At 28.3% G+C, this 25,721-nt stretch overlaps 1 protein-coding gene across 2 annotated transcripts in view; it reads left to right on the forward strand.

The window, feature by feature from the left end:
• Positions 1-25,411, forward strand: part of eef1db (eukaryotic translation elongation factor 1 delta b (guanine nucleotide exchange protein)) — a 38,352-nt gene extending 12,941 nt beyond the window's left edge. Inside the window, exons 2-8 of one of the 2 annotated variants that reach the window (XM_056481458.1) lie at positions 1,479-1,593; positions 4,237-4,308; positions 7,623-7,694; positions 9,963-10,047; positions 20,977-21,299; positions 21,400-21,594; positions 25,282-25,411. In XM_056481458.1, coding sequence (XP_056337433.1) covers positions 1,480-1,593; positions 4,237-4,308; positions 7,623-7,694; positions 9,963-10,047; positions 20,977-21,299; positions 21,400-21,594; positions 25,282-25,320 — 900 coding nt within the window. In that variant the 5' untranslated portion in view covers position 1,479 and the 3' untranslated portion in view covers positions 25,321-25,411. The remainder of the gene's footprint in view (positions 1-1,478; positions 1,594-4,236; positions 4,309-7,622; positions 7,695-9,962; positions 10,048-20,976; positions 21,300-21,399; positions 21,595-25,281) is intronic. The other variant, XM_056481459.1, reaches the window with a different exon arrangement.
• Positions 25,412-25,721: the final 310 nt, after the last annotated feature.

A 25,721-nucleotide genomic window follows, 5' to 3' on the forward strand; every position in this document is an offset into this window, starting at 1 on the left:
CATTCTGACTTTACAACTCGCAAATCTGACTTTACAACTCGCCAATCTGACTTTACAACTCAGAATTCCAACTTTTGTAATTTTTTTTTACATTGTGTTTATTTATTTATTTATTTATTTATTTATTTATTTTTTATTCTGTGGCAGGAACAGGCTTCCATACTGTTCTATGCTAATATAGTTACAGTAGTTAAATATTTTATTATAATATGACTATATGATATTTTGTTCTGTATTTTGTATCATTTGTTTTTGTTTAAGTACATTAAAAACATATTTTGTGGCACACTATAAAGTAACCAACCAAAAGTAAAAATGGTGCTCTAAAATCAATGGATTTAAATATATTAATTTGCTCATACGCAATGTTTTTTTTAATAATAGATCAACACAATTTCCAGAAATTTCACTGTAAAAAAAACAAACAAGCTTTTTATTAGCTCCCCAAAACTGCTCTGCACCATAGTTCAGTTTAAACATCCATTCACGTCATCGACTTTCATCAAATAGATAGAAAATCACATGCATTTTCTCACCGGTTCACTTAAAGGGTCAGTTCACCCCAAGAAATGAAAATTCCCTCTCTGTTTATTCATCAAGTGTTCTCAAGCCTTTACGTTTAAGTTTCATTAATTTGGTCGAACGCAAAAGAAGCTAATTTAGCCGTCGACTTCCATAGTAGCGAAAAACAAATACAATGGAAGTCAATGGTTACATGTTTCCAGCATGTTTCAAATTATCTTCTTTTGTGTTTAATAGAGAAAAAATGAAACTCAAATAGGTTTGAAATAAGTCCAGGCTGATTTATACTTCTGCATCAAGTGCAAGCGTATGGTCTGGTGCAGCCTTCGCACGGTCACATAGCCCTCACCATGGCTGTTGCTGCTGCTGACGCGCACCTCTAAAAAAATGTAACTACACGTCACAACGATGCGTAGCGCAAGCTCTGTGATTGGTCATCTTGGGTAGCTATGACCAGTGTGGGCGGTGCTGAGAGCCGCGAGCCCATTGAATGAGTGTTTACAAGTGTGGTGTCCCATGAAGGAGCTTTTTTTGTGTTTATCTTATGATTAAAGTTGTTGCACGTCCGCTAGTTCCTGCCTCTGAATAAGCGAGTTAGAGTTAATTGTAGATTAAGGTAGCATTCAGCTACAAACAAAACACCCATGAAGAAACTCTACACAGAGGAACATAACCTGCTGCCAGCTAGCGTTTCAGAAGTGTTATTGCAGAGCAACACAAACAGCATGCAGCAGTATAAATGCACGACTACACGCAAGGCTGGCGCTGTGGGTCACGCCGATCACATGACACAGAAGTATAAACCAGGCTTTAAGGATTGAGTAAATGATTACAGATTGTTTTGGAGGGGTGATCTGTGCCTTTAAGTGTCATTTCTAAAATGTGAATGATCTTGATTGGTTATTTTGTTTAGTATTTGTAAGTTTTTACAGGTCTTGTTGTGTGTGTTCATGCAGGATGACTGCAGTGGACTGTTTGGCTAGTGAGAGGATCTGGTTTGATAAGCCGAGATATGATGAAGCTGAACGACGGTTTTACGAACAGATGAACGGACCCACAAAGCCCAAACAGGTAACAAACAACACCAAACTTATTATCCATCTATAAGGGGTTTAAACACAGTTGTGTGTCAGCAGTGTGTGAATATCTCCAGCCTCTATTGGTAAAAATAAATCAATTCTATTGTTTATAATCAGACTTGATCAAAACAGTCTGCAGAAACACTTTGATTGACATTCTCCCTTTGTACGTGTCATCAGAGGGGAAAGCCCCGCCCACTAGTGCCCATCCCTCCCTCATTAGCATAAACAGCAGCCCTGAGTGAGAAGCAGCCGTCTGTCCATTAGCCATTAGAGTGTTTGAGCTGCTGAAGATAATGTCAGCATAGACTAAGAGGATTCTAGATGTGGAGTTTTAGATGAAGCACAAATGAACAGCGACAGGAGTCTCCATAGACTGACAAGTATTATCACACACTGACACTGCACATATAACGTCAGTCTTGTTCTGGAATCTGCCGCCATGCTGACACACAGGCATTTGTAGCTCCGCCCTAAGAACACAATCTCATTTGAATTTAAAGCGACAGTCACCAAAACACCACAATTAGGCTCAAAGCCTGAAAGGGTCAGTTTCAGAGAGCTAGACAACATTATCAGTGTGCTGTTTAGAGCTGAAACTTCACACACACACTCTCTAGAGCAAGGGTCTCAAACTCAAATTGGCCAGGAGTCATTTCAGTGACTGATAGTTCATAGGAGGGCTGTTTTAACAGTCAAGCACAAGAAAAAAAGGGATGCAATTGATGGATCTTAGGGCAACAGACATGATGTTTATAATTCAAGCATGACCTGTGATAATAATCAGCACGCTTTTTGCTTTACACAACCGCTGACGTATATCTGTGGCTGTTTAAATGAGCATTTTGACTTTTAAATAGTCATAATAATGATAATAATAATTATTATTCTGTCCCAACCAGTTGTTGCTTTACCAAAAGTTTAACAGACAGCGCAAGAGCAGCAGAAATTAGTTTGGGTAACTTTACTGGCAATTGTTCTTAGCAATATCTAACTTTTTTTTGTAAAACTACAACAAAGAGGGGAAAAGTAAGTATATATTCACATTCACTTTAACATGTTTGATTCAATCAGCAGTAAAATGAACAGTTTTCATAGGAATCTCAATACGCAAATGAGGAAAATCTATTAAATAAGACCATTTGAATCGAATATTAGCTAAACTAGCATATTTGTTACAACACCAGCATAATGTGAAAGCCATAAAAAGGGTCCCTGCTTAAAAAAACTGCTTAAACCAGCCTAGACTGGTTGGCTGGTTTTAGCTGGTCGATCAACCTAGTTTTAAAGGGGTTTTGGCCATTTCTAAGCTGGTTTTCAGTCATTTCCAGCCTGGTGTTAAATGGTCAGGCTGGAAAATGACCAGTTAAGACGGTTTAAGCTGGACATAGCTGGTTTTGGCTGCTGGCTAGGCTGGTCAAGCTGGTTTTAGCTGGTCATCTCCCTGCCTGAACAGCTAAGACCAGGCTGGAAATGGCTGAAAACCAACCTGGAAATGGCCAAAATCTCTCTAAAACCAGGCTGGTCGACCAGCTAAAACCAGCCAACCAGTAGGGTTTTTTCAGTAGGAGTGGTATAAAACTGATAATAATCAAATGACCCTTGAATGTTTTCAAAAGTGGAGCTTTACTAAAAATAAAGCACTTTTATTTCACATTTATTTCAACGTTTAAATCAGCCACAGAAATTATCTGCTTGAGCGTTACTCTCGACTGCACGCTGAGAAAAAACAGAAGTAAAACTGAAATACAGTATGATATAGCGCAGTATTTTAGCTGAGAAAAAACAGAAGTAAAACTGAAATACAGTATAATATAGCGCAGTATTTTAGCTGAGAAGAAATGAAAGTAAAACTGAAATACAGTATAATATAGCGCAGTATTTTAGCTGAGAAGAAATGAAAGTAAAACTGAAATACAGTATAATATAGCGCAGTATTTTAGCTGAGAAGAAATGAAAGTAAAACTGAAATACAGTATGATATAGCGCAGTATTTTAGCTGAGAAGAAATGAAAGTAAAACTGAAATGCAGTATAATATAGCGCAGTATTTTAGCTGAGAAGAAATGAAAGTAAAACTGAAATACAGTATAATATAGCGCAGTATTTTAGCTGAGAAGAAATGAAAGTAAAACTGAAATACAGTATGATATAGCGCAGTATTTTAGCTGAGAAGAAATGAAAGTAAAACTGAAATACAGTATGATATAGCGCAGTATTTTAAATGTCCAATATGTGGTGGTCAAATCCACGAGTGGATATATGCACAACAGTGATAGTGATTCAAAAATATATGATTTCGAGGGACAAATCTCGTTATATTTTTGATTTTGATTATATTTTTCAGTTGTGGACCGGCGGGAGGAGAAAGGGGGCCTGTAAATGGCCTGCAGGTTGGGAGTTTGAGACCTCTGCTCTAGAGACATATTTATTATATCTTGTAAAAAAATAAAAGGGCATAATAGGTTTCCTTTAAGAAATTATTTTTGTTGGATTATCTACAGAACAAACTACTATTGTCCAATGAGTTGTCTAATTAACCTAACTTACCTAGTTTACCTAAAAATTCTAGTTAAGTCTTTTACATTGCGCAGACACACACACACACACACTGATGTTTCTCTCTGTTGTTTTAGGACACTGGAGCTAACACTATTCTTCAAGACATCGCTAGAGCGCGAGAAAATATCCAGAAATCTCTCGCTGGGGTGAGTTGAACGAAAAACCTTCAGTGACTGTGAGAAAGGGAATAATCAGAATGGTCATATTAAAAAGAAAATAATTTAAGATTAAATTTTTAAAAAGAAATAAAAAATCTGTGTGTTTATAGGGTTTCAAAACATGTTTTAGTAATTTACGTAAATTAATTATAGGACAAAAGTTGTGTGGTTGTCTATAAATGACTGATTAAAAATAAATTGAATATGTTTATTTATTTATTATTATCATATACCTTACATATTGCTGAATAAATGTAACAAAAAGCAATACAATACTATTAAGCATGTTTTTTGTTTGTTCAAAAATATGAAAACATTTTACACTTATTATATTTTATACTTCTGTTAAAAACAATCTGAAATAATGGCACAATAAAACTCTCATGGGGTGATGTCTTTTCAAAGGGGTCAAAGAGAATACTGTTGTACTTTTTTAAGTGAGTAATATGTACACTTCAGGTCTAATATATAACTTTAAAGGTGCAGTATGTATGTTTGACACCCAGTGGTTGAACTAGGTATTGCATTCCTTGTTCAAAACACACACACAAGTGCAGGTTGCCAGATTGAGGACCAACAGGAGCGGGTCTGACTATCGATCTAAAGGCTGATTTAGACCATTTCATTTTCCTTCAGCTTAGTCCCTTTATTCATCAGCGGTCGCCACCACGGAATGAACCACCAACTTATCCCCCATATGTTTTACACAGCTGATGCCCTTCCAGCCGCAACCCAGTACTGGGAAACACCCATACACTCTCACATTCATACACTGCGGTCAGTTCAGTTCATCAATTTCCCTATAGCGCATGTGTTTGGACTGTTGGGGAAACCGGAGCACCCAGAGGAAACCCACGCCAGATGAAACTCAAACCAGTGACCTTCTTGCTGTGAAGCAACAGTGTTAACCACTGAGCCACCGTGCTGCCTGATTTAAGCCATGTTCTAAATAAAAGCAACAGCATGCGATAGGAGTAATATTCCAGCCCGTAACACACATGTTAAAAGCAGAATATCTGACTTCAGCATTGCTCAGCAAACAAGAATGTTCACTCAGCATACAGCACCTTTAAGAGACCAATATAAACCTTTTACATACAATCAATTTAAAGTACTTTAAAGAGGCACCACCCTAGCTTTAGTACAATTGTTATTTAAAAAAAAAAACATTTATTATTACAAAAAAAAAACAATTAAAATGAAATAAATAAAGCTCTGTGACTCTGTAAACTTTGTTTTTAGGGCTTCACAATTTGGTCATTAATTACGTTTGTATGTAAAAGACTACAATTAAATATAATACATTTATTTCTTGTTATTACTTCATGCAATATTAAAAAAGCAAATGTTACATGATGCTCTTGTAAAAAAAAAAAGCAATGGAAACATAAAACTAATAACAATGTAAATTGTGCAGTCTTTTTTCCACATTCATTACTCTTATGTGCTTCACTCAGGTGTGCAAAAATGATATATTTGGGGTTTACAAATTTAAACCATCACTATTTTTTTTCTTTTGGCATAAAATTGTCTTTATTTTGTATTTATTTATTCATTTAGTTGTTGTTGTTTCATTTTGGCTTATTGTGCAGCTCTATCCTCTTCTGTTTTGTTGCTTACTGCCTACATAGACACTGTCTAGCATTCTGCAACAATTCACATTCAATTCCGAGCTTTTCTAAGAGCTTTTGCATTGAGAGCATGACTCTGATATGCTGCCTATACACTACCTCAAATCAGAAAAAGTTGGGATAGTATAAAATAAATGAGTAAAAATAAAATGCGAATAAAAAAGAAAGTACTTTTTTTACTTTGACTTATGACAATATGAACAATATATTTGATGTTTTGTCTGGTCAACTTCATTTCATTTGTAAACATACATCATTTCCTGTCATTCAGACCTGCAACACACTCCGAAAAAAAAAAAGTTGTGACGGGAGCATTTTAGGGCAGTAATCAGGTAAACTGGTGAAATAATGATGTGATGGTGACACAGGTGATGTCAACAGGTGACTGTAATTATGATTCGGTACAAAAGAAGCATCCTGAAAGGTCTAGTCCTTTAGGAGCAAAGATGGGCCGAGGATCGCCAGTTTACCAACAAATACCTGAGAAAATTATTGAAATGTTTAAACACAATGTTCCTCAGAGAAAGAGAGGAAGACATTTGGATATTTCACCTTCAACTGTGCAGAACATCATTAAAAGACTGAAGGAATCTGGAGGAATTTCAGTGCATAAAGGACAAGAGATCAAGCCTAAGCTGAACAACTGTGATCTCCGATCCCTCAGGGGGCGCTGCATCAAGAATTCTCATTCATCTATAAACCAGATCACCACATGGGCTCAGGACTACTGCAGCAAACCTTTGTCAAATACTACAATAAGCAGTTACATCCATAAATGCCAGTGAAAACTGTACTATGACAAAAGGAAGCCCTATGTTAACAGTGTCCAGAAGCGCCGTTGACTGCTCTGGTCTCAAAGGCATCTGGGATGGACCATCACACAGTGGAAAAATGTACTGTGCTCAGATAAATCAGTATTTCAGGTGTTTTTTGGGATAAACAGACGCCTTGTGCTCTGGACCAAAGAAGAAAAGGGTCAACCAGACTGTTTCCAGCAACAAGTCCAAAAGCCTGGGTCTGTTATGGTATGGGGTTGTGTCAGTGACTGTAGCAAAGGTAACCTGCACTTCTGTGATACATCATTAATGCTGAAAAGTACAGAGAGGTTTTGGAGCACAATATGCTGCCTTCTTTTCCTGGCTGCAAAGGAGGAGGATCATGATTGGCCTGCCTGCAGTCCCGACCTGTTTCCAATAGAGAATCTGTGGCACATTTTGAAGTCTAAAATGCGACAACGAAGACCCCGTACTGTTGCCCACCTAAAGACTCATTTGCAGGAAGAATGAGACAAAATGACACCTGGAACACTTCATCACTTTGTGTCTTCAGTCCCTAAACGTCTTATAAGTGTTGTGAAAAGGAACGACAACATTACAGAGTGGTAAATGCTTTACTGATACAACTTTTTTTTTAAATGTGTTGCAAGAACCAAAATTGGAATATGGTTTATTTAAAGAAAATAATCATGACGAACACGTTAAATAATGTTTGTTGTGTCGTCTGCAATGAAATACAAGTCAAAGTACAAATCTCTTCTTTCTTTCTTTTTTTATTTGCGTTTTTCCAAACTTTTCCTGATTTGAGGTTGTAGTCAGCTGAGGTGGTTTTGTATGAGAGCCTGCAGAATGGTCTGTCCTCTTTTTCATCTGCACTGAATGATCTCTCCTGTAGCTCAAGACAACCTTGCAGCCCAGTAGAGGCTCTGCCCCTAAACCCTCAAACCCCTCCCACTGCTCCGCCCCTGTAAGTGTGTTTGTGTGTGTGTGAAGCTGTCAGTCAAACACACACCAGAGCAGCTTCTCCTGCATCTCTGCATGTTGGCATGTGATGATTTAAGACTTTCATGCATGCGTTTCTGTGTGGATTTGTTGTTGTTTTTCAGTAGTTTTTTGCATCTTTGTTGTGAAGTTTTTTTGGGTTATTTTTGGGGTAATTTTCTTTGTTATGTAGTTTTTTGGGTTATTTTTGGGGTAATTTTCTTTGTTATGAAGTTATTTGGGTTATTCACTGAGTTACTGATAATTCTTATTTAAAAATGCACTCTTAAAAATGCTGGGTTGTTTTTATTTAATGCGATGTTGGGTCAAATATGGACAAACCTGATGTTGGGTTAATGTTTTAATTCAATTTAAATTACATTTTTTAAATATAACTCTTGGGTTATGTTTGTGTTTTTATTTAAATTTTTTCATGTTAAATTTTATTAATTTTTTTACAAAACAAAGTTCAGTTGTAATTAGGGGTTTAATGGATCCCGCGAATTAATTAATTTTTTTATTGGTTGATTAATCCTAAATATGCGATCACAGAGAGATTGCCTGTCATGTCATTCAAATCGCATGTATAAAAGCATTTAAGCTGCTGTCATCATTATATATTTTACAGGAAAGAAGTTGTGGTAGGTTATTGCAGATGTGGTGGGTTTCTTAGGTTATTAAAGGTGTTTTCTGTCACTTGTTTAGCCTGCATTAATACATTCAGTGTAAGCTGCACGATTAATCAATAAAAGATCGGGATCTCAACACCCACGCAACGTCAATAATAAATGATGGTGATTTGCATATGTTTATTAATCCTTCCAATCGCTGCATTCAAATCTGAAAATGCAAAACTCAAGAAAGAGATTATTTAGCGTTAGTTATGAAGTTACAAACAGTTAGCAATAACACAGAAGTACTGGGAGAACAGTTTATAGTTTAGATAAAACCACTGATGTTTATGGTGAAGATTAAAATCACCATCATGTGAATTTAACAACGCTGAAAAATGAAAGTTGTAGGCAGCAATTACATTATTAAACCAAAAGGTGGCGACAACCACCCATCAAAAAATATAGATAGATAGATAGATAGATAGATGGATAGATGGATAGATAGAGCGATAGATAGATGGATGGATGGATGGATGGATAGATAGATATAGTGATAGATAGATAGATAGATAGATAGATAGATAGATAGATAGATAGATAGATAGATAGATAGATAGATAGATAGATAGATAGATATAGCGATAGATAGATAGATAGATATAGCGATAGATAGATAGATAGATAGATAGATAGATAGATAGATAGATAGATAGATAGATAGATAGATAGATGGGTAGATAGATAAAACAGTAGATAGATAGATAGATAGATAGATAGATAGATAGATAGATAGATAGATAGATAGATAGATAGATAGATAGATAGATAGATAGATGTAGCGATAGATAGATAGATATAGCGATAGATAGATAGATAGATAGATAGATAGATAGCTTGATAGATAGATAGATAGATAGATAGATAGATAGATAGATAGATAGATAGATAGATGTAGCGATAGATAGATAGATATAGCGATAGATAGATAGATAGATAGATAGATAGATAGCTTGATAGATAGATAGATAGATAGATAGATAGATAGATAGATATAGCGATAGATAGATAGATAGATAGATAGATAGATAGATAGATAGATAGATAGATAGATAGATAGATAGAGATGTGTGCATTTAGTTTTACTTAAATATAGTGTACACACACACACACAATTACACAATATATTGTTCTCAAAGAAAACAAATAACAAATATAACAGTGAAAATTTTAAGGGGGTCTGAGTATATTCTGAAATTCGAGTATATATGTGTAAATCTCTCCATTTCCTCAGCTTCTGTTACTAATTTAAGGGGAGGGGGGGTGTTCAAGTAAATGTTTTAAGTGTCTTGACTGGAAAATGTTAGAATTCCTACATCAACACTAGTCTGTGTGTGTTTTTGAACGGTTCTGATTGGCTGAAATGATTTAAAATGATTCACATAAATAAATCTTAGTGAACAGTTGCATGTTCTGACTCGCTGTAGTGACATTGCTGTAGTTTTCTGAGACGTGAGCAGTGTTTGACTGTAGTTGTGTGTTTGTGACTATATTTGAGTTTGTGTGTAGCTGTAGCCAGACCTGATTCTGTAAAGTAGTGTATCAGAGCTGGCACTGATGGGAAACTGTGTGTGTGTGCTTAGAGCTCCGGAGGCAGTGCTGCTGATATCGGGGAACTTGCAGCACGCATGAAGAGCCTGGAACTAGAGAACCAGAGTCTACACAAAGGTGGGTGGGTGTGTGTGTGTGTGTGTGTGCGTGCGTGTGTGTGTGTGTGTGTATTACCATCTCTGTGAAAACAGCTAAAGTCACTGTGTACAATGTAAAGAATATTCTGTCAGAATATAACCTTGAGTTGGTTTATGTCAAAGATTCGCTTGACACGGTGGCTCAGTGGTTAGCACTGTCTCCACACAACAAGAAGGTCACTGGTTCGAGTCTGGGTCAGTTGGCATTTCTGTGTGGAGTTTGCATTTTCTCCCGTGTTGGTGTGTGTTTCCTCCGGGTGCTCCGGTTTCCCCCACAGTCCAAACACATGCGCTATAGGGGAATTGATGAACTGAACTGACCGCAGTGTATGAATGTGTATGGGTGTTTCCCAGTACTAGGTTGCAGCTGGAAGGGCATCTGCTGTGCAAAACATATGCTGGAATAGTTGGCGGTTCATTCCGCTGTGGCGACCGCTGATTATTAAAGAGACTAAGCCGAAAATAAGTGAAGAATGAGTTTAAATAAACGTTTTCTCAAATAAATGCATGCATGTGTGTATTTAAATATTAATAATAAACATACACACACACACACACACGTTATGTCAAAACAAACCTTTTATTTTGGATGTGATTTAATCTTTGCCTGCTAAAATAAAGATTAAAATATATCTCACTCAAAATATAGCTTTAAAACTCTTTTGTATTTGAGTATTTTATTGAATGATTTTCATAATTTTTTGTGTTATTATTTTTTATTTGAGTATTTTATTGAATGATTTTCATAATTTTTTATGTTATTATTTTTTATTTGAGTATTTTATTGAATGATTTTCATAATTTTTTGTGTTATTATTTTTTATTTGAGTTTTATTTAATGATTTTCATAATTTTTTATGTTATTATTTTTTATTTGAGTATTTTATTGAATGATTTTCATAATTTTTTGTGTTATTATTTTTTATTTGAGTATTTTATTGAATGATTTTCATAATTTTTTGTGTTATTATTTTTTATTTGAGTATTTTATTGAATGATTTTCATAATTTTTTGTGTTATTATTTTTTATTTGAGTATTTTATTGAATGATTTTCATAATTTTTTGTGTTATTATTTTTTATTTGAGTATTTTATTGAATGATTTTCATAATTTTTTATGTTATTATTTTTTATTTGAGTATTTTATTGAATGATTTTCATAATTTTTTGTGTTATTATTTTTTATTTGAGTATTTTATTGAATGATTTTCATAATTTTTTGTGTTATTATTTTTTATTTGAGTATTTTATTGAATGATTTTCATAATTTTTTGTGTTATTATTTTTTATTTGAGTATTTTATTGAATGATTTTCATAATTTTTTGTGTTATTATTTTTATTTGAGTATTTTATTGAATGATTTTCATAATTTTTTGTGTTATTATTTTTTATTTGAGTATTTTATTGAATGATTTTCATAATTTTTTGTGTTATTATTTTTTATTTGAGTATTTTATTGAATGATTTTCATAATTTTTTGTGTTATTATTTTTTATTTGAGTATTTTATTGAATGATTTTCATAATTTTTTGTGTTATTATTTTTTATTTGAGTATTTTATTGAATGATTTTCATAATTTTTTATGTTATTATTTTTTATTTGAGTATTTTATTGAATGATTTTCATAATTTTTTGTGTTATTATTTTTTATTTGAGTTTTATTTAATGATTTTCATAATTTTTTATGTTATTATTTTTTATTTGAGTATTTTATTGAATGATTTTCATAATTTTTTATGTTATTATTTTTTATTTGAGTATTTTATTGAATGATTTTCATAATTTTTTGTGTTATTATTTTTTATTTGAGTATTTTATTGAATGATTTTCATAATTTTTTGTGTTATTATTTTTTATTTGAGTATTTTATTGAATGATTTTCATAATTTTTTGTGTTATTATTTTTTATTTGAGTATTTTATTGAATGATTTTCATAATTTTTTGTGTTATTATTTTTTATTTGAGTATTTTATTGAATGATTTTCATAATTTTTTGTGTTATTATTTTTTATTTGAGTATTTTATTGAATGATTTTCATAATTTTTTGTGTTATTATTTTTTATTTGAGTTTTATTTAATGATTTTCATAATTTTTTGTGTTATTATTTTTTATTTGAGTATTTTATTGAATGATTTTCATAATTTTTTATGTTATTATTTTTTATTTGAGTATTTTATTGAATGATTTTCATATTTTTTTGTGTTATTATTTTTTATTTGAGTATTTTATTGAATGATTTTCATAATTTTTTGTGTTATTATTTTTATTTGAGTATTTTATTGAATGATTTTCATAATTTTTTGTGTTATTATTTTTTATTTGAGTATTTTATTGAATGATTTTCATAATTTTTTATGTTATTATTTTTTATTTGAGTATTTTATTGAATGATTTTCATAATTTTTTATGTTATTATTTTTTATTTGAGTATTTTATTGAATGATTTTCATAATTTTTTGTGTTATTATTTTTTATTTGAGTATTTTATTGAATGATTTTCATAATTTTTTGTGTTATTATTTTTTATTTGAGTATTTTATTGAATGATTTTCATAATTTTTTGTGTTATTATTTTTTATTTGAGTATTTTATTGAATGATTTTCATAATTTTTTGTGTTATTATTTTTTATTTGAGTATTTTATTGAATGATTTTCATAATTTTTTGTGTTATTATTTTTTATTTGAGTATTTTATTGAATGATTTTCATAATTTTTTGTGTTATTATTTTTTATTTGAGTATTTTATTGAATGATTTTCATAATTTTTTTGTGTTATTATTTTTTATTTGAGTATTTTATTGAATGATTTTCATAATTTTTTGTGTTATTATTTTTTATTTGAGTATTTTATTGAATGATTTTCATAATTTTTTGTGTTATTATTTTTTATTTGAGTATTTTATTGAATGATTTTCATAATTTTTTGTGTTATTATTTTTTATTTGAGTATTTTATTGAATGATTTTCATAATTTTTTGTGTTATTATTTTTATTTGAGTATTTTATTGAATGATTTTCATAATTTTTTATGTTATTATTTTTTATTTGAGTATTTTATTGAATGATTTTCATAATTTTTTGTGTTATTATTTTTTATTTGAGTATTTTATTGAATGATTTTCATAATTTTTTGTGTTATTATTTTTATTTGAGTATTTTATTGAATGATTTTCATAATTTTTTGTGTTATTATTTTTTATTTGAGTATTTTATTGAATGATTTTCATAATTTTTTGTGTTATTATTTTTTATTTGAGTATTTTATTGAATGATTTTCATAATTTTTTGTGTTATTATTTTTATTTGAGTATTTTATTGAATGATTTTCATAATTTTTTGTGTTATTATTTTTTATTTGAGTATTTTATTGAATGATTTTCATAATTTTTTGTGTTATTATTTTTTATTTGAGTATTTTATTGAATGATTTTCATAATTTTTTGTGTTATTATTTTTTATTTGAGTATTTTATTGAATGATTTTCATAATTTTTTGTGTTATTATTTTTATTTGAGTATTTTATTGAATGATTTTCATAATTTTTTGTGTTATTATTTTTTATTTGAGTATTTTATTGAATGATTTTCATAATTTTTTATGTTATTATTTTTTATTTGAGTATTTTATTGAATGATTTTCATAATTTTTTGTGTTATTATTTTTTATTTGAGTATTTTATTGAATGATTTTCATAATTTTTTATGTTATTATTTTTTATTTGAGTATTTTATTGAATGATTTTCATAATTTTTTATGTTATTATTTTTTATTTGAGTATTTTATTGAATGATTTTCATAATTTTTTGTGTTATTATTTTTTATTTGAGTATTTTATTGAATGATTTTCATAATTTTTTGTGTTATTATTTTTTATTTGAGTATTTTATTGAATGATTTTCATAATTTTTTGTGTTATTATTTTTTATTTGAGTATTTTATTGAATGATTTTCATAATTTTTTGTGTTATTATTTTTTATTTGAGTATTTTATTGAATGATTTTCATAATTTTTTGTGTTATTATTTTTTATTTGAGTATTTTATTGAATGATTTTCATAATTTTTTGTGTTATTATTTTTTATTTGAGTATTTTATTGAATGATTTTCATAATTTTTTGTGTTATTATTTTTTATTTGAGTATTTTATTGAATGATTTTCATAATTTTTATTATTTTTTATTTGAGTATTTTATTGAATGATTTTCATAATTTTTTGTGTTATTATTTTTTATTTGAGTATTTTATTGAATGATTTTCATAATTTTTTGTGTTATTATTTTTTATTTGAGTATTTTATTGAATGATTTTCATAATTTTTTGTGTTATTATTTTTTATTTGAGTATTTTATTGAATGATTTTCATAATTTTTTGTGTTATTATTTTTTATTTGAGTATTTTATTGAATGATTTTCATAATTTTTTTTGTTATTATTTTTATTTGAGTATTTTATTGAATGATTTTCATAATTTTTGATGTTATTATTTTTTATTTGAGTATTTTATTGAATGATTTTCATAATTTTTTGTGTTATTTTTTTTTATTTGAGTTTTATTGAATGATTTTCATAATTTTTTATGTTATTATTTTTTATTTGAGTATTTTATTGAATGATTTTCATAATTTTTTGTGTTATTATTTTTTATTTGAGTATTTTATTGAATGATTTTCATAATTTTTTTTGTTATTATTTTTATTTGAGTATTTTATTGAATGATTTTCATAATTTTTGATGTTATTATTTTTTATTTGAGTATTTTATTGAATGATTTTCATAATTTTTTATGTTATTATTTTTTATTTGAGTATTTTATTGAATGATTTTCATAATTTTTTATGTTATTATTTTTTATTTGAGTATTTTATTGAATGATTTTCATAATTTTTTGTGTTATTATTTTTTATTTGAGTATTTTATTGAATGATTTTCATAATTTTTTGTGTTATTATTTTTTATTTGAGTATTTTATTGAATGATTTTCATAATTTTTTGTGTTATTATTTTTTTATTTGAGTATTTTATTGAATGATTTTCATAATTTTTTGTGTTATTATTTTTTATTTGAGTATTTTATTGAATGATTTTCATAATTTTTTGTGTTATTATTTTTTATTTGAGTATTTTATTGAATGATTTTCATAATTTTTTGTGTTATTATTTTTTATTTGAGTATTTTATTGAATGATTTTCATAATTTTTATTATTTTTTATTTGAGTATTTTATTGAATGATTTTCATAATTTTTTGTGTTATTATTTTTTATTTGAGTATTTTATTGAATGATTTTCATAATTTTTTGTGTTATTATTTTTTATTTGAGTATTTTATTGAATGATTTTCATAATTTTTTATGTTATTATTTTTTATTTGAGTTTTATTTAATGATTTTCATAATTTTTTGTGTTATTATTTTTTATTTGAGTATTTTATTGAATGATTTTCATAATTTTTTGTGTTATTATTTTTTATTTGAGTATTTTATTGAATGATTTTCATAATTTTTTGTGTTATTATTTTTATTTGAGTATTTTATTGAATGATTTTCATAATTTTTTATGTTATTATTTTTTATTTGAGTATTTTATTGAATGATTTTCATAATTTTTTGTGTTATTATTTTTTATTTGAGTATTTTATTGAATGATTTTCATAATTTTTTGTGTTATTATTTTTTATTTGAGTATTTTATTGAATGATTTTCATAATTTTTTGTGTTATTATTTTTATTTGAGTATTTTATTGAATGATTTTCATAATTTTTATGTTATTATTTTTTATTTGAGTATTTTATTGAATGATTTTCATAATTTTTTGTGTTATTATTTTTTATTTGAGTATTTTATTGAATGATTTTCATAATTTTTTGTGTTATTATTTTTTATTTGAGTATTTTATTGAATGATTTTCATAATTTTTTGTGTTATTATTTTTTATTTGAGTATTTTATTGAATGATTTTCATAATTTTTTGTGTTATTATTTTTTATTTGAGTATTTTATTGAATGATTTTCATAATTTTTTGTGTTATTATTTTTTATTTGAGTATTTTATTGAATGATTTTCATAATTTTTTGTGTTATTATTTTTTATTTGAGTATTTTATTGAATGATTTTCATAATTTTTTGTGTTATTATTTTTTATTTGAGTATTTTATTGAATGATTTTCATAATTTTTTGTGTTATTATTTTTTATTTGAGTATTTTATTGAATGATTTTCATAATTTTTTGTGTTATTATTTTTTATTTGAGTATTTTATTGAATGATTTTCATAATTTTTTTGTTATTATTTTTATTTGAGTATTTTATTGAATGATTTTCATAATTTTTTTGTTATTATTTTTATTTGAGTATTTTATTGAATGATTTTCATAATTTTTTGTGTTATTATTTTTTATTTTAGTATTTTATTGAATGATTTTCATAATTTTTTGTGTTATTATTTTTTATTTGAGTATTTTATTGAATGATTTTCATAATTTTTTGTGTTATTATTTTTATTTGAGTATTTTATTGAATGATTTTCATAATTTTTTGTGTTATTATTTTTTATTTGAGTATTTTATTGAATGATTTTCATAATTTTTTGTGTTATTATTTTTTATTTGAGTATTTTATTGAATGATTTTCATAATTTTTTGTGTTATTATTTTTTATTTGAGTATTTTATTGAATGATTTTCATAATTTTTTGTGTTATTATTTTTTATTTGAGTATTTTATTGAATGATTTTCATAATTTTTTGTGTTATTATTTTTTATTTGAGTATTTTATTGAATGATTTTCATAATTTTTTGTGTTATTATTTTTTATTTGAGTATTTTATTGAATGATTTTCATAATTTTTTATGTTATTATTTTTTATTTGAGTATTTTATTGAATGATTTTCATAATTTTTTGTGTTATTATTTTTTATTTGAGTATTTTATTGAATGATTTTCATAATTTTTTGTGTTATTATTTTTTATTTGAGTATTTTATTGAATGATTTTCATAATTTTTTGTGTTATTATTTTTTATTTGAGTATTTTATTGAATGATTTTCATAATTTTTTGTGTTATTATTTTTTATTTGAGTATTTTATTGAATGATTTTCATAATTTTTTGTGTTATTATTTTTATTTGAGTATTTTATTGAATGATTTTCATAATTTTTTGTGTTATTATTTTTTATTTGAGTATTTTATTGAATGATTTTCATAATTTTTTGTGTTATTATTTTTTATTTGAGTATTTTATTGAATGATTTTCATAATTTTTTGTGTTATTATTTTTTATTTGAGTATTTTATTGAATGATTTTCATAATTTTTTATGTTATTATTTTTTATTTGAGTATTTTATTGAATGATTTTCATAATTTTTTGTGTTATTATTTTTTATTTGAGTATTTTATTGAATGATTTTCATAATTTTTTGTGTTATTATTTTTTATTTGAGTATTTTATTGAATGATTTTCATAATTTTTTTGTTATTATTTTTATTTGAGTATTTTATTGAATGATTTTCATAATTTTTTGTGTTATTATTTTTTATTTGAGTATTTTATTGAATGATTTTCATAATTTTTTTGTTATTATTTTTATTTGAGTATTTTATTGAATGATTTTCATAATTTTTTGTGTTATTATTTTTTATTTGAGTATTTTATTGAATGATTTTCATAATTTTTTATGTTATTATTTTTTATTTGAGTATTTTATTGAATGATTTTCATAATTTTTTGTGTTATTATTTTTTATTTGAGTATTTTATTGAATGATTTTCATAATTTTTATTATTTTTTATTTGAGTATTTTATTGAATGATTTTCATAATTTTTTATGTTATTATTTTTTATTTGAGTATTTTATTGAATGATTTTCATAATTTTTTATGTTATTATTTTTTATTTGAGTATTTTATTGAATGATTTTCATAATTTTTTTGTTATTATTTTTATTTGAGTATTTTATTGAATGATTTTCATAATTTTTTGTGTTATTATTTTTTATTTGAGTATTTTATTGAATGATTTTCATAATTTTTATTATTTTTTATTTGAGTATTTTATTGAATGATTTTCATAATTTTTGATGTTATTATTTTTTATTTGAGTATTTTATTGAATGATTTTCATAATTTTTGATGTTATTATTTTTTATTTGAGTATTTTATTGAATGATTTTCATAATTTTTTGTGTTATTATTTTTTATTTGAGTATTTTATTGAATGATTTTCATAATTTTTGATGTTATTATTTTTTATTTGAGTATTTTATTGAATGATTTTCATAATTTTTTATGTTATTATTTTTTATTTGAGTATTTTATTGAATGATTTTCATAATTTTTTGTGTTATTATTTTTTATTTGAGTATTTTATTGAAGGATTTTCATAATTTTTTGTGTTATTATTTTTTATTTGAGTATTTTATTGAATGATTTTCATAATTTTTTATGTTATTATTTTTTATTTGAGTATTTTATTGAATGATTTTCATAATTTTTTGTGTTATTATTTTTTATTTGAGTTTTATTTAATGATTTTCATAATTTTTTATGTTATTATTTTTTATTTGAGTATTTTATTGAATGATTTTCATAATTTTTTGTGTTATTATTTTTTATTTGAGTATTTTATTGAATGATTTTCATAATTTTTTATGTTATTATTTTTTATTTGAGTATTTTATTGAATGATTTTCATAATTTTTTGTGTTATTATTTTTTATTTGAGTATTTTATTGAATGATTTTTATAATTTTTTATGTTATTATTTTTTATTTGAGTATTTTATTGAATGATTTTCATAATTTTTTATGTTATTATTTTTTATTTGAGTATTTTATTGAATGATTTTCTTAATTTTTTGTGTTATTATTTTTTATTTGAGTATTTTATTGAATGATTTTCATAATTTTTTATGTTATTATTTTTTATTTGAGTATTTTATTGAATGATTTTCATAATTTTTTATGTTATTATTTTTTATTTGAGTATTTTATTGAATGATTTTCATAATTTTTTGTGTTATTATTTTTTATTTGAGTATTTTATTGAATGATTTTCATAATTTTTTGTGTTATTATTTTTTATTTGAGTATTTTATTGAATGATTTTCATAATTTTTTGTGTTATTATTTTTTATTTGAGTATTTTATTGAATGATTTTCATAATTTTTTATGTTATTATTTTTTATTTGAGTATTTTATTGAATGATTTTCATAATTTTTTATGTTATTATTTTTTATTTGAGTATTTTATTGAATGATTTTCATATTTTTTTATGTAATTATTTTTTATTTGAGTATTTTATTGAATGATTTTCATAATTTTTATTATTTTTTATTTGAGTATTTTATTGAATGATTTTCATAATTTTTTGTGTTATTATTTTTTATTTGAGTATTTTATTGAATGATTTTCATATTTTTTTATGTTATTATTTTTTATTTGAGTATTTTATTGAATGATTTTCATAATTTTTGATGTTATTATTTTTTATTTGAGTATTTTATTGAATGATTTTCATAATTTTTGATGTTATTATTTTTTATTTGAGTATTTTATTGAATGATTTTCATAATTTTTTATGTTATTATTTTTTATTTGAGTATTTTATTGAATGATTTTCATAATTTTTGTGTTATTATTTTTTATTTGAGTATTTTATTGAATGATTTTCATAATTTTTTGTGTTATTATTTTTTATTTGAGTATTTTATTGAATGATTTTCATAATTTTTTGTGTTATTATTTTTTATTTGAGTATTTTATTGAATGATTTTCATATTTTTTATGTTATTATTTTTTATTTGAGTATTTTATTGAATGATTTTCATAATTTTTATTATTTTTTATTTGAGTATTTTATTGAATGATTTTCATAATTTTTGATGTTATTATTTTTTATTTGAGTATTTTATTGAATGATTTTCATAATTTTTTATGTTATTATTTTTTATTTGAGTATTTTATTGAATGATTTTCATAATTTTTTATGTTATTATTTTTTATTTGAGTATTTTATTGAATGATTTTCATAATTTTTTGTGTTATTATTTTTTATTTGAGTATTTTATTGAATGATTTTCATAATTTTTTGTGTTATTATTTTTTATTTGAGTATTTTATTGAAGGATTTTCATAATTTTTTGTGTTATTATTTTTTATTTGAGTATTTTATTGAATGATTTTCATAATTTTTTATGTTATTATTTTTTATTTGAGTTTTATTTAATGATTTTCATAATTTTTTATGTTATTATTTTTTATTTGAGTATTTTATTGAATGATTTTCATAATTTTTTGTGTTATTATTTTTTATTTGAGTATTTTATTGAATGATTTTTATAATTTTTTATGTTATTATTTTTTATTTGAGTATTTTATTGAATGATTTTCATAATTTTTTATGTTATTATTTTTTATTTGAGTATTTTATTGAATGATTTTCATAATTTTTTATGTTATTATTTTTTATTTGAGTATTTTATTGAAGGATTTTCATAATTTTTTGTGTTATTATTTTTTATTTGAGTATTTTATTGAATGATTTTTATAATTTTTTATGTTATTATTTTTTATTTGAGTATTTTATTGAATGATTTTCATAATTTTTTGTGTTATTATTTTTTATTTGAGTTTTATTGAATGATTTTCATAATTTTTTATGTTATTATTTTTTATTTGAGTTTTATTTAATGATTTTCATAATTTTTTATGTTATTATTTTTTATTTGAGTATTTTATTGAATGATTTTCATAAATTTTTATGTTATTGTTTTTTATTTGAGTATTTTTAGTCAAATTTCGGTGTTTAATTAAATCTGATGTGCTAATTGTAAATGATCTGTGTTTAGTCTTTAGCTCTACATGCTGATATGTTAGTTAGATGTGTGTGTTTTTGCGTCTCAGTGGTGGAGGATCTGCGTTCTGCTCTCAGTAAGATGGAGAGTCGCGTGTCTGCGCTGGAGAGAAGATCTTCATCATCTTCATCCTCGTCTTCATCAGCACCAGCCGTTAACGGGACCCGTCCCGCAGCTCCACAGAAACCCCTATCAGCTCCGGTAAAAGAGGAGGAGGAGGAGGATGATGATATTGACCTGTTCGGCAGCGATGAAGAAGAGGATGAGGAGGCAGAGAGACTCAAAGAGCAGCGGCTGCAGGAATACGCCGCAAAGAAAGCCAAAAAACCCGCTCTCATTGCAAAATCCTCCATCCTGTTAGACGTCAAACCTGTGAGTGATTCCCTTCAGTTTTACACACATACTAGTGCTGTCTAACCATTAACCTAGTGTTTTTGTGTGCATGTCTCATGTTATGGTCGTGTTTGTGCAGTGGGACGATGAGACGGACATGTCGAAACTGGAGGAGTGTGTGCGGTCGGTGCAGATGGACGGGCTGCTCTGGGGGGCGTCCAAACTAATGCCCGTGGGCTACGGCATCAAGAAACTGCAGATCAACTGTGTGGTGGAGGACGACAAGGTGGGCACAGACTTCCTGGAGGAGGAGATCACCAAGTTCGAGGACTACGTGAGTAACGGCCACACACACGTACACTGGACTACAAATCACATGACAAAATGTGTAGTCACAATATAAGCTCTTGTGCTGGGTACAAAACAAACGAGGTAAAATTTTAATTGTTTAAAAAAAATTCCTGAGATGTTTAATGAAGAGATTTTTTTCACTGCATTTGTGAACATAATAGTTTTAATAACTAATTTCATTTGTCAATGGTGACTATTTTACTAGTTATTTTTCAAGACACTAGTATTCAGCTTAAAGTGACATTTTAAAGGACATTTAACTAGGTTAATTAGGTTTATTAGGTAAGTTAGTGTAATTAGGAAAATTGAACACGCAGTGAATGCAACGTATCGAGATTCGGGCCATTAAACAGCTGATCCACTCTCAGCACTCTCTCTGAAAACACTCGATTGATCTCGGCTGGCGGATCAACATCACCACATGATCGCTCTCATCTGCGCCATTGTTTGTAACTTTAGGTGGGTTTGCGAACCTGTGTACTTTTCGTTGCGTCTTCCTTAAACTTCAGCCGTTTGTATTTCCAGCGGTCCCAGAAGCTCCCTGTGATCTTAACTAGATGCGGCTGTAAAGTCTGAGCGTGTTACCTCACGTGTGCATCCCTCCATTAGAAATAGCGAAGTTGCCTTAAGCAGGTCGCACACTAGAAGCGCCGCTCGGCGACAGCCACACAGCGCCATGCATTTTAGAAATCTAAACATAGGTTTCTATCAGGGTACATGCACCGGCGCCGCAAGTTGGCGGCTGTCCTCGGCGTCCAGCCACGACTCAGAACACGGTTCATATTTCTGCCGCGCCACAGAGTGCCATCTGAATAGTTACATTATAAATAACATGCGAATGTGCGCGTCTGGTGTGCCGTGACGCGGCTCTGAGCGGCGCATCCGGTGTGTGACGCCCTTTAGTTATAGCCTCAGTCAAAGTTAATTCAGTGTGCGTGGTTATTAGTCTCAGTTTACAAGCTCGGCACTTGAAACTAGCACACAGTGGGCTGTAAAACTATACAAAGACACATGATTGTGTAGTCTCTGCTTGGTCTGTGTCTGAGTCGTACATGTACTGCTGAATGCTGGTCCTCTCACTTATGTTGCTTCTCTCTGTCTGCCTGTCTGTTGCTAAACACAGAGTGGGTGAGCTCTTGGCTCCGCCCCCTTGTTAAGTTGGACGCGAAGTCGAAACTAATTTACATGTGAAGCAACACACCCCTAAAACAGCGAGCTGTGTACACACCCCCAAAACAACACTTTATAACACATTATAATAAAACAATCTGAACTGTGTTTTGAACTGAACCTAAACTGGCACAGAAGAACCATAATATTAATATTAACTCTTAAAAAAGGGGTAAACTAGGTGCCCTTTAAGGGAATAATAATATTGATCTTAAATAATTATTATGTTTTAAAATGTGTTGAAAAAACCTCTGTGTTACTGTAATTGTTTGAACAATATGTAATCATGTAGTCCATAAAAACAACCCAGGCTTATTTAAGATGTGTGCCCTGGGCTACATTTTCGAGAACCGACAAATGTACCCTGAACTACGTTGTCTTGCATTTTTCGTTTTCACAAATCCACTAAAGGGCGCTGTGTACATTTTTGACAATCTCAAATATCTTACTGGGGCACATTTTCTCATACGTGCCATTTCTTGTGAATCCACCAGAGGGCGGTGTGGACCTTTTTGTGCATATTTCTCATGTGCATCAGTGAGAGACGGCAGTCGTAGCTTGATATGGACTGACCCACACATCCCCTTCACTAAACCCAACCCATAGTGTTTTTAAAAGCAAACTAAAAAGAAAAGCCATCGCAACAGTGTGATTCGACTGCGACTTTTTTTTTTGAAGGGGGGGGGGTTGTTTTTTTTCTGGATTGTGGAACCGTCCTTCGCCAGACTCAAACCCCAGTCTGCCCCCAAGGTTGGCGCCATATGTGGTGCACTATCGAGCAAACTAGTCATGCAGGAAAGCCGTCCACAGCATTCGTTTTACACATAACATGCAGCCATATGTACCCACGATCACATATTTCTCAGTTCTTTAGATTGTACACCAGGGCACATGTTCTCATTGAGCTTGTTTAGTATAAAAAAAGTAACTAGTTTGATTATGAGTGTTTCTCATGCGCATCAGTGAGAGATGGCTGTCAGCTTGTTGAAAATCGACTTTTCAAGCTGTTTGGACAGACATATGTACATGTATTGTGTATAGACCGTCATATTGAGGTGATATAAACACACCCAGTGCTTTTTTTTTTCAATTTAACAACATAAAAAAATCGGTGGACCAATTGGAGCGGTTTTCAGATCGACCGCAACTTTACATAGGAGTGCGGTCCCCCCGCCCACCAATATTGATTGACAGGCGCGTCATCATATCCTCAGTTTGTTGATTCACGTCCGCCATTTTCAGCGTGAGTCGAAGCGATATCACTAAAGGAACACGCTAGCTCTATTTTTAGATGCAAGGCTCATTGGGCTCAACACAAGATCAATATTCTCCACATTATCACTCTAATCTGAATTATTGGTTGTATCTTTAGGTAGGTTTGCAAACATGTGTACTTCTCATTGAGTCTACCTTATACTTCAGCCGTTTGCATTTCTCGCGATCCCAGAAGCTCCCTGTGATCTTAACTAGCATGCGTTTTAGAATTCTAAACATCGGTTTCTATCAGGGTACACTCAAGTCGACGGCTGGGCGCCGCGGACCGCTGCAGAAACCTATGTTTAGAATTCAAAAATGCGTGGCGCGACGATTCGGGACACTTCATGTTTCTGCCGCGCCACAGAGAGTGTCTGGTGTGCCGTGTCGCGGCTTCGAGCGGCGCATCCGGTGCCTCAGTCAAAGTTAATTCAGTGTGCGTGGTTATTAGTTTCTGTGTACAAGCTCGACACTTGAAACTAGCACACAGTTGGCTGTAAAACTGTACAAAGACACAAATGATTTTGTACTCTCTGCTTGGTCTGTGTCAGAGTCGTACATGTACGACTGAATGGTGATCCTCTCTCTCCTTCTCCGTCTGCCTGTCAGACTCTGTTGCAAACACAGAGCGGGTGAGCTCATGGCCCCGCCCCCTTGTTATGTTGGCGGGAAGCCGAAACTAATTTACATGTGAAGCAACACACCCCTAAATCAGCGAACTGTGGACACGCCCCCAACATGACACTCTTTAACACATTATAATAAACAAATCTGAACTGTGTTTTAAACTGAACCTAAACTGGCACACTCAGAAGAACCATAATATTAATATTAAATCATAAAAAAGATGAAACTATGTGCCCTTTAAAGAAACGCAATAGTTACTTTCCCTGGTAATTAGTTTCTTTTATAATTATGTAACTATTTGGTAGAAGTAACTAGTAACTATAACTAATTACTCTTTAAAGGAACCTGCCCAACGCTGATAAGTACCCGTGAGCCCATATTTCTAGGTTCTCAAGAATCTACACCAGGGCATGTTTTTCCAATGAGCTTGTTTTGGATAAAAAAGTAACTAGTCTGATTATGAGTGTTTTAAAAAGTTCTTGGTTATCTGATTATGTAATCCAAATGATTAAATATAATCTGTTATTACCCAGCTGTGCGTCCACGTGCAGACTAAAGCTGTTAGCGCACAGATCCAGTGTCACGTGAAGCTTGATCTGATTTATTTTGTGTCTTACAGGTTCAGAGTGTGGATGTTGCGGCGTTCAACAAGATCTAACACACTCACACACACACACACACACACATGTAAACACTCACATGCTACTGCTGCTGGATGAACATCGGTTAATAAAAGATCTTGAAATGTGTTTTTGTCTTGGGATTTTTCCTTTGCCTTCACCTACTCCACATATTTATTTTGCAAGTGTTTAATGGGTCAGTTCACCCCAATATTAAAATAAACTCCCCATTTTCTAATCCTCAAGTTGCTCTTAACCTTTCTAAATTCTGTTGAACATAAAAGAAAATATTTTGAAGAGGTTGGGAAACTGGTAGCCATGGACATTCATAGTTGGGAAGTCAATAGTTAGAGCTTCTCAGCATTCTTTCCATTTTATTTTTGGGCTAACTATCCCTGTTAGGTGCAATAGAATTGAATATATGTATGTAGGTGTGTGT

Source organism: Danio aesculapii, chromosome 20 (assembly GCF_903798145.1).
Source record: "Danio aesculapii chromosome 20, fDanAes4.1, whole genome shotgun sequence".
NCBI lineage: Eukaryota > Metazoa > Chordata > Actinopteri > Cypriniformes > Danionidae > Danio > Danio aesculapii.